This window comes from Curcuma longa, chromosome 1 (assembly GCF_044706935.1).
Source record: "Curcuma longa cultivar G26 ecotype Majalengka, Jawa Barat chromosome 1, ITB_CL_G26_1.1, whole genome shotgun sequence".
NCBI lineage: Eukaryota > Viridiplantae > Streptophyta > Magnoliopsida > Zingiberales > Zingiberaceae > Curcuma > Curcuma longa.
Genome location: NC_133861.1, coordinates 21,655,960 through 21,666,051, shown reverse-complemented (window position 1 = coordinate 21,666,051; position 10,092 = coordinate 21,655,960). Strand labels below are relative to the sequence as shown.

Genomic DNA, 10,092 nt, shown 5'->3' with positions numbered 1-10,092 from the left:
GATGCGGTCGATCACGACCGTCAATTAGGCGATCGTGGATCCCGACCCTCGAAATTCAAACTCCTGTAGAGACGCCTTAAGAAGCGCGGGAACGAGACGTTAATAACGAACGGTCAGGATGATTGCGAAAGCGTGTCGTATGGATTGTAACGTGCGGATCTCAAAGTCTACGCGCTCCCGTGACGCCTGTGTTGGACCAGAGTGGCAATCCAGATATTATGGTTCATTTCAAGGGTAGTTTGAATTCGAGTAGGAAGGCCGGTTTTAAGTGTGCCCCTCCCTCACCTTTTCTCGAACGGACGGCTGAGATTGGATAGAGAGGTGTGGGTCCCATACTACGTGCGTGATCGTGCGGTCGACTTAGCTGATGTCTTTTCCACGCAGCTTCGTTTTCGATTGTAGTTGGTCATGGATCGGCGAACGAACGGGGAAAAAAAGTCTTTTTATTTAAGCCCGAAGCTTTGCTGCTCCCTCAAGAATCGTCGGATCTGAGAGAGATCGAGTGCGATTTTGTCGCGCCTCGCTCTCTGTTCCCTTTTAGATCCGAGGTTTTGTTCGTGTTCCCTTCAGGTGTGATGGGGTTCGTGTCCTTCGCCGGGAGAGTCCTCTTCGCCTCCGTCTTCCTCCTTGCCGCCTACCAGGAGTAAGCACAATTTTTTTCGATTACTTATTTTTTCGTTTTCATGTTAAGTTCCGCCAGTTTGGGTGTTCATGCTCTTATTTGGGTTTAGATTCGTTGGATTAGGGTTTAAAGTATCCTGCTTCGACTTTTATGCATTAAACGTAGGGAAGCTTGTAACTTTTTCGTTGGCTTGATATCCTCCTGTTGGTCGCCAACGTTCAGTGTTCCATTGAGCTTATGTTTCTCTCTTATAGCTAGGTTTTCTGACAATTGCTTACTCGGCTATCTGGCCGTCTTGCTTGCATCCAGTTATTGCTTTGATCCTAGTGTAGTTCTATCGGTCGGTCTGCAGGGAAAAAAAAGATTTTTTTAAAAAATGTTTGCGCTGTTAAAATTCACTTCGTCTGTGACGTTTGTGAGATGTGTTTAACGAATCTTTTACTGGTAACCAAATCTGTTATTTTTTTGGCTTTTATTTGTAGAAAGTTACATCTCACTTATTTTGATTTAAATTTATTGGCTCCAGTCACAATAGGAACTTCATTAAATGAACATGTATAAGCACCGAGAGTGAATGTTTTGTTGGAAGAAAAATCTAGAGAGTTTAGATTTGATGAAATGGACATGATAAATTGGTTATGATCGTTTATATTACAGATTTTGGGAGTGTTTTTGTTTTCTCAAAAATTTCCAGTTTTTCTTTTTCCAGTGAAAAACAAAATCTGGAAATTTTAAAAAAAAATAAAAGGCTGATTTTTCAGGCTCTTTTGACTACTCTATAAATAAAAAACAGTAATTTTTATGCAAAGAATGACTAAGTGGATACTGACAACATTTTGTTAAATGAAAATTTTTGTTTTATATCTGACTATAATTTTATTCTTCTGTGATTCTATAATTGCAGTTCCGAATTTGACGTCTTATTGCATGAGGTTTATGCTGTATAGAATAATAGAAATATGACTCATGATCTCAGTAATATAAACAATCAATTTTGCAACCTTAAATAGATGACTTGAGATTATTGCTGTCAACATTTTGTTAAGAGCCTTGCACAAGGACAGAGCTGCCATCTAATTTGTTAGATCTTAATGGTCTAATATGGTAAGACAATTTTTGTCACTCGTTATATTAAAATTATTATGTTTCATCAGTGACCATCCACTAAAATCAGTATGTAAAAGGTTTGCACATGATACAGTCATTGGCGTGGAATAACTAAAATAGTTTCACATAAAATTCTGGACTCTCTAGGACAACACACAGCTTAAAATACTTTGCACATATATATGGGAACCAAATCTTTTTAACCTTCTGCCTGACCTTGTGTAGTGCTGCAACCTGTTATGAGATGATAATGATTGTCAGAAAAGAATTTGAAAAGTATTCTTATTTGTGAAGCTTTCATCGTGTTTGCCTATTTGACTGTTAGTAATCTCTGATTAATCTTTGCTCCAATATTAATGGGGATGTCTATTCTACCTAACTTGTGGAGATAGACATCTTCACGGTGATGATATCTAGTAAATTCAGCTGAGAATTCTTATGAGATATTAGCTGATATGTTATCCATTTTATGTTCATTTCTTATCCATAATTTTGTGCACACATATAGTTTATTCTTTATTTTCTTTTGAGATGCATTTCACAGATTTAGTGAATTTGGAGTTGATGGTGGACCAGCGGCAAAAGCTCTCAAACCAAAGTTTGATCTTTCGATGAAACATGTTTCTTCACGTTGTGGCTTTTCAGCACCTCATGTGGAAGTAACCATCTTTGTCTTTCTAATTCCTTAAATTTTCAATTAATATTTCTTACTGAAGTGGTTTTATTCTTTTTTCTCAGATGAGGCACATTGTTGCTGGTCTAATTTTTCTTAAAGGTCTTGGGGGCCTGCTGTTCATCTTCAGCAGCTCTTTTGGAGCTTATCTGCTGGTATGTCTTAAATGAAAATGAATATAAGCTTTGTTTCCTAGTTTTTGCCTGAAGGGATAGCATTTTGCTCAAAACATAAAATTCTGACCTAAAGCGTATAAATCTCTGCCAGTATCCTTATCAATTTGTCTTTAGTTCAGTTAGTTTTGGTTCTTCCTAATAAACATCACACTTTTCAGAATCCTACTGAGGCTTGATACTGAATGAGCCTTGATGGTTGAACTTGAAGTTAAAACTAAAGTAATATCATCCAATTTCTCTGGTTTTGATTATTTTGTTATACAATTTCTTGGAAATGACCATTATTCATATTCCTTCCAAAATAAATTGGAAATTAAATCAAGATATGTTTTTTACTCTGTTGAATGTTCTCAATGCTCAAGTTTTCCATCAACATCCTGTCTCCTTGTTTGCTCCTTGTGTTTCTTTCTTTCCATATACCCATTTGAAGGATTTTATATAAATCTTTTAACTTGATGCCTATTTTCCCTTGGTTTATTTGCTGAACTCATGGACCATGAAAATGCTTACTTGATATCTGCTTATTGGCTTATACAATGAAATAATTACTGCCGATAAGTTTACGTATTAGCGCATTAACTCACACCAACCTGAATATTTATCCCTGTGCAGATTCTTTTCCTAGCTTTCACTACTCCCCTCCTTTACGACTTCTACAACTATGACATCGAGAAGCCAGAATTCATGCAGCTTTTCAGCAAGTTTATTCAGGTTATTTCATCTATCCTCTGTGCTTTGGTTGGTCTTCTATAGTTGGTCATCACTTGATTCTCCCCAATTCGTTTCAGAATTTGGCTCTCCTCGGGGCACTACTTTTTTTCCTGGGCATGAAGAACTCCATTCCAAAGCGTCAGAAGAAAAAGGTTACCAAGGCGAAAGTGAACTAGGTAGGCATTGTGTTCCCAGTTTGTGTCGGTTTACGCCTCACGAGATCACCATGCCTGTGCCATTTTCCACCTGTTGTGGAGACTAGGGACACAATATCATCATCCATTATCGAAGTGTAGTTCTGTTTCTGTGGTACCCTGTCATAGTTGAGTTGGCTTGAGAAACTAGAGATTACATTTTTCGTGGTCCATGCTGCTTATTGTTTGTTTATCATCTATGCTATTTATTCATATCATAGATTATATGCTGAATTATGAATTCCTAAATTATTATTGATCTTAATAATTTGTCGACGCTTAATATGAACAAACTATGAACATGTAGGCTTGGTATTCAGTGTTCCTCAGTGCCTAATTCTGCAGCCTGTTCGAAATCATAACTGTATATGATAATCTTAAAGCTTTCCTCCCGTGGCTGTGCTCCTCAAATTTCTTGTGATGTTAAACTGAGTGTTCATATTTTGAGCTACTTTGAGATTAAAGAACAAGAAAAAAAAACACTCAAATTAAATAAAAGAAACACCTAAAAAGATAATACTTATATATTGAAAATGAAAAAAAAAATGTATATACCTTCAACATTTAAGATGTTTTCTCTGGGAACTCCAGAGGAAATAAACCGTGCTTGGACCTAGGCCCTACTCATGGGTCGAGTCTCATTGTCCTAATGAGACTCGGTCCGGATTCACAATTGGATCAATAGACTGGTTACTCGTGGATTTGGATCGTCGGAATTCGAATCCAAATCTATCAGATGAGAGCCAAGTATCTTAACTAATTAAATTACAATCGTTGACGTCCTTATTTGTTAGTTAGTTATTTAATAATTAATTAATTCCTTAATAGTTGAAAGAAAGGTAAAAAAATAATTTCTTTTAATTTTATAATAATTATTTATATTAATGTGATTTCAAAGTTAAAGAGAAGGGGCAAAAGCAATTTCAATCGTGAGAGAGAATTTTATTTATGTTTTAACAGTTAAGATTATTTAATTATTTTTCAATCAATAATTATAATTTAATATCTGTCATTATTCAAATTTTATAAATAAAAATTGAAATTTCAAAATCTTAATCATTTTTTATTTTAATTTTTTAATTATAATGAAGGGAAGAGATTCATCATTACAATATAAAAGAGATAAGAAAATAATCAATTTAAATGGATCATGACATTTAATTTACTGATGATAAATTTGAATAAGTTCTGATATACAAGACATAAAAAAGTATTGAAGGCGATACTTTTACGGTTTGAAATACTCTTTTAAAATCATAAGGATACATAAACAATTTAAATAAATACACATTCTTTTTTATTTTTTAATTATATAATTTATAAATATTTTTAAAATAATAATAATCTCTAACTATGTGTGAATTGAATGTGAATTCACGGTTTGAAATCATGAATTATAATCATCTTAGATGATTAAAATTAAAGATCCATCTACTAAGAACCAATAGTTTTAAATTGTCATTGAACCGTTAATTTTGAATCATGATCGAGGTTTACTTGAATCGACTTTAATGAGAATTGAACATTTTCTTTTACAAATATAAAGAGGTATTGCGTTTCAGGGCGATGCCCCCTTTCACTAAATACAGGCCCCACAAAAGTTTTTGTTTTTATTAAAAATTAAGTTCGGATTGAATTTATCATGCTTTTTTAGTAGATTTAATCCTTTTTTATAATTATTTATTAAAATATTTAAATTGTAAATAACCAATAATGTCGCTTTGGCCGAGTGGTTAAGGCGTGTGCCTGCTAAGTACATGGGGTTTCCCCGCGAGAGTTCGAATCTCTCAGGCGACGTTTTTCTTTTTCTTTTTTTTTTTTTTTTTTTTTTTTGACTTTTTTGCCCATAAATAATGGGGAGCAGGCCTTGAACCTACACCGCAGCCCATTCTTTCAAAGCCCGTTCGTGTGCCTTCCCGGAACCAGGGCAAGGACGCGAGAGCGGAGGTGCAGAGCCGTTTCGCCATCGGTGAGAGGAGTCGCCTTCCGTCCCATTTTGATCGATCCCCTAGATCTGCGCCATGATTCTGGCAGTTCTCTTCACCAACACCGAAGGCAACATCCTCGTCGAGCGGTACGCCACTCTTTCTCCGATTCGTCCTACTTCTTCCGTAAACCATCTTTCGTCTGCTTCTACCGTTCGGATCCTTTTTGAACTTCAACAAATATCTCAGATCTTTCGTCCTGCAGTTCAATATCTAATATTTTTGTTCGTGCATGGCGTGCTTCGGAGGCTTCTAGTGGTGTTAGATCTATTTGGATGATTGAATTGCACCACATTAGAAAAATTACCATCATATCTTGTGGGCATCCTGCCTAATTGCTTTTGTATTGTATCCCTCCAATATTAGCAGCAGTTCTAAAGAACTGGCAAGTTGCATGCTGTTGAATAATCGTGTGTATTTCATGCTCAACATCATCTTTTAATCTTAATCTACTTTGGGGCATTTCAGTATAATGTCTTCTTGTTTACATGATGTCAGTGAGTCGTAGCAGAATGGGGAATTTCACATTATTTGTAGGGTGAAAAATCTCTCTTTGTAGATTTCCCCATGTTTTATGTTCTTTATCCTGGTTAACTGACTAATTTCGTGAAGGCTTTAGTTTTTGAATATTTTCCTTTTGTTATGTCTTGTCTTTAAACTTTCATTATGAATGTTATAAAGACCACAGTGCCAACTAAGAGCTGAAGCTTTAGGATGCACTTGCCATCTTACTTGATGCTTAATTCATGGGGTTTCACAATTGCAATTAATTCATACAATCACTTATTACTTGAAGTCTTCTGTTTTTTGGATATTGTCCTTTTGTCTTGTCTAAAATTTTCTTCATATATGGTTTAAAGATGTCCACCCAGGAACTCTAGTTTTAGGATATGGTTGCCATCTTAGTTAATGCTTTAATATATAAGGTTTCTAAGTTTTACTTGGCAAGCCTCACTTTTGTTCACTTGAAGTGGCATCCTACAAAGTCATGTCTAGAAAATTTCATTTGTGGGACAAAATGACAAGTTAACAAGACAAATTCTGAAACAATCTTTTCATTGCATTTTCTTCAAACATGTTTTTTTTCCTACCATAACTGAAGTAGGTAAGATTGGATGAGAAGGGGACCTTTCAGCACCCTCTACATAAGTTTTTAACAGGGTCTTTGATTCCTGCAAGGTCTCTTTTATTGGCTGTACCAGCTATTTGATCCACAGTATTTCATATTTTTTTTCTAAACACTTGTGCAGATTTTCAAAGAATGAAGAAACTCTTATCACTGCAAATATTCCAACGCCATCAATTTCAGTATCTGTTTAACTTATCCATTTGGATCCAGATATCAACTAAAGTGTTTACCTTCCTCTCAAACAATTGTGAAAAATGGAAAATATGTAGGAACTTCTTTTTCTTGTTGCAATAATTACCGGAAAAGTTTATAGACCTCATCCTATGGTCTGCATGATTTTTTTTTTTGTCATTTGAAAGAAAAAATAGACAAATTGCAACTGTAGATGCTGTATGTTCACATTTTCTGCCATGTATTTCTTAACTTCTTTCTTTTTGATTGTGCTTCCAACTCATCATATCATCGTCTAGAATAATTGAAACCTTTTATAAACCATCATTATTTTAGTAATTTCTTCTTCTTTTTAAGCCTAAAAGTTGATCACTGAAAAACTGTGTGGTAGTTTGTCTCAGTAATGGGTAAGCACAGGTATTTATTTACATTTTCAATTCTGCATTGGAACTAATGTTTTTTAGTTTGAAATTTCTGCAGTTTTCATGGAGTTCCAGCTGAGGAGCGACTACATTGGCGGTCTTTTCTAGTAAAACTAGGTGCAGAGAATCTTAAAGGAACCAAAAATGAAGAACTCCTTGTTGCTTCTCACAAGTATGTGAATTTTTTGCATTAGTCAAATTCCATGTGAAAAATTAATCAATTATCATTTGCATGTTTTTTTTCTGTAGCCTTTGGTTCATAGAAGATATCTTGAAAGTAGAAGACATAATGTGGTTTGCTTTCCAAAATAGTTTGCATGCGGTATTGGTAATTGCCAAGACACTTCATTTAATCCACTTTCACTTATCTTGCTTATGTCTAAATATAAACTTATATTAATTTGAAAATTGAATTAAAATATTAGTGTGAGTTACCAAAGCATGATAGGCATCTCGTTGAATGCTAGAATAAATGTCATGCTTGAGACTATTGATTCTTGTAGGATTCTAATGAAATGAACCCCATAATTTTTTAAGACTTAGATTAAATAATGTTCCTAGAACATCTGATATTGAAAGTTTTCCCATGTCTATAAATATATTTCGATTGACTAATAAGAGTTGGATTTGGGCTGACACAATTGAAACTGGAATTGGAATGGTTATATGATAAGAATTGGAATGGTTATATGATATGGATACATCTCAATTTCTCTGAGTTCTAATGTCTATCCTGTTTTGTTACTGGTGTTTCTATTGCTGCTTTCCCTCTTCTCCTCCCCTCTCTTTATATAGTATTTGATCTTCTTGCTGTGATAAAAAATGGAATTGAAAGAATTGCCATGAGAAGAATGATAAACAGTTGTGATAAGAAATGGAATCTAAAGTTTTTTGACTTTCATGAGATAGAAACTTCTAAGAGGAGGGTATTGATGCTATGGTTTGATGCAAAACTGAAAAACAGTGGACAAGTTGTGAGGGTGGATACACATAGATAAACACAATCACTAATTAGGATTAAGGTCATATAACAAGTCATTTAGGCCATCGGATGTGTTTGTTCTCTCAGCAGCCCCTAGATCCATTTTCACAGTAGATTGAACATCACATTTTTTTCTGTACCATCAAGCACAGCAAATGATGAAGGGGGTTTGTTATTGTCGCTTGTTTTGTTAAAATACTATCTTCTAATGCACTTTACAGTTTGCCAAGGTAGTGATGAAGGCAATGTGATTTTTTTAATTACCCTATGTAACTAGAACCAGTCTTTGCAGGTTATATTCTGATATTTTAACACCATCTTAGGTGGATTGAAGATGCATTTTTTTTCTATTCACTGCATTATAATTGTGCTTCAGTATTGCTCTCAAAGTTAACTTCTTCCCTTTCTTTAGATCTGTGTTTGTCGTCTACACAATGCTTGGTGATGTTTGCATCTATGTGATTGGCAAGGATGAGTACGATGAACTTGCTTGTGAGTATTTAGACACAATATGCATATGGATTGTGGTTAACTTAAGTCCTTAGCAGTTGTCGTAAATTGTAAATTGTCGTATTTGATTTCTTGTAGTGGCGGAAGTGATTTTTGTTATCACATCATCAGTGAAGGATGTGTGTGGAAAACCTCCAAGTGAGCGGCTATTCCTTGATCATTATGGGAAGATATGCCTGTGCTTGGACGAGATTATTTGGAAGGTAGGACAATATTTATATCATGCTTTTTATTTCCTGTCATTCTACGAAGAGTGCACAAAAATGAAAAGACTATTAACTGAAAAATAGCCATGTAAACCCCTTAAGAGAAAATTGCAGAAGATCTAATCCATGATTATTTGAATGCTTGTGATTGTAACATCTCCATTTCACATGCATTTCATTTCAGGGGATGTTGGAGAACACGGATAAGGATAGGATCCGAAGGTTGATAAGGCTAAAGGCTCCCACTGACATATAAAATGGAGCTGGCTGCTTTGTCCGTTGTACCTTTTACTGGCATCTGGGAGGGAAAACTACTGTTGTAGATTAAGGGAAGTTATGGCTTTCCAGATACGTATGCGTAGTATTTTTCTGCTTTGATGCGTTCGGATTTGAGCTCTCATTGTACTTTGACCCCAAAAAAAAACAGTTTGTGATAAAAAGAAGCCTTTCACGCTTATCGAACTCTACGAAGAAGATTCAGTTGTCTGAATTACACTTCTAAATTATGATATTCATGATTTATTTGTTTAGATATTAAGATTATTAAAGTGACATTAGCAGTCAAAAAGATGGTTGCGTTTTGTTGCTTCTCAATGATGACGTTCTTAATTGATTTCTTTAAATAATAAGATCGGAGAAGGATAACGAGGGTATTCAATAGATCACACGATGAAGTTCGGAGAGGTCAGAGGATTGGATTGTGCGAGTATCCAAGGAAGTGCAAGATGAAGCTTATAGAGATGGAATAAAGATGACATAAGTATAAAAAAAGTAAATCTGCCATTGAGAACTAATTCGGTTATGTTCCAAGAACTATGACGTAAGTATTCAAGGATCACAAGACGAGGATCCAATCGATTATTATATGTCATAATTTTGAATTTATATGAATACAAAATGACAATAAAATCTATATTTTTTAATTATTTTAAAATAATTTATTATACATGTCTTACGGTTTAATAGTCCACAACCCACAGTCCGTGACCGTGATCCGTATGGATAGAGTTGTTAAACGCACTAATTTATGAAGGAGTGGGTCAATTCATTAAAAATTTATCATATGACAGAGTAGGATGGATTGATCTACCAATTTAGCAGGTTGAGATTTGAGAAATCTTCAATCCAACTTAAACTAAGAAGGGTTACAGGTTAAGCGGACCAACCCACAAATTTATCAAAAAATATTAAAAAATTTAAATTT

At 34.7% G+C, this 10,092-nt stretch overlaps 2 protein-coding genes and 1 non-coding gene across 3 annotated transcripts; all 3 read left to right on the top strand.

The window, feature by feature from the left end:
* Positions 1 to 454: 454 nt before the first annotated feature.
* LOC141844830 (uncharacterized) lies at positions 455 to 3,717 on the top strand. Its single transcript, XM_074732823.1, has 5 exons — positions 455 to 643; positions 2,274 to 2,388; positions 2,468 to 2,557; positions 3,191 to 3,289; positions 3,367 to 3,717. Exons 1-5 carry the CDS (start codon positions 576 to 578, stop codon positions 3,463 to 3,465), a joined length of 471 nt encoding a protein of 156 aa, XP_074588924.1. The 5' UTR covers positions 455 to 575; the 3' UTR covers positions 3,466 to 3,717.
* A 1,481-nt stretch (positions 3,718 to 5,198) lies between these two features.
* Positions 5,199 to 5,280, top strand: TRNAS-GCU (transfer RNA serine (anticodon GCU)). The gene has a single exon. It is a non-coding gene; the product is annotated as a tRNA-Ser (tRNA).
* A 78-nt stretch (positions 5,281 to 5,358) lies between these two features.
* Positions 5,359 to 9,375, top strand: LOC141813613 (uncharacterized). The gene is made up of 5 exons (XM_074701571.1): positions 5,359 to 5,557; positions 7,249 to 7,362; positions 8,585 to 8,664; positions 8,761 to 8,885; positions 9,073 to 9,375. The coding sequence occupies exons 1-5, from the start codon at positions 5,505 to 5,507 to the stop codon at positions 9,142 to 9,144; spliced, it is 444 nt and encodes a 147-aa protein (XP_074557672.1). The 5' UTR covers positions 5,359 to 5,504; the 3' UTR covers positions 9,145 to 9,375.
* Positions 9,376 to 10,092: the final 717 nt, after the last annotated feature.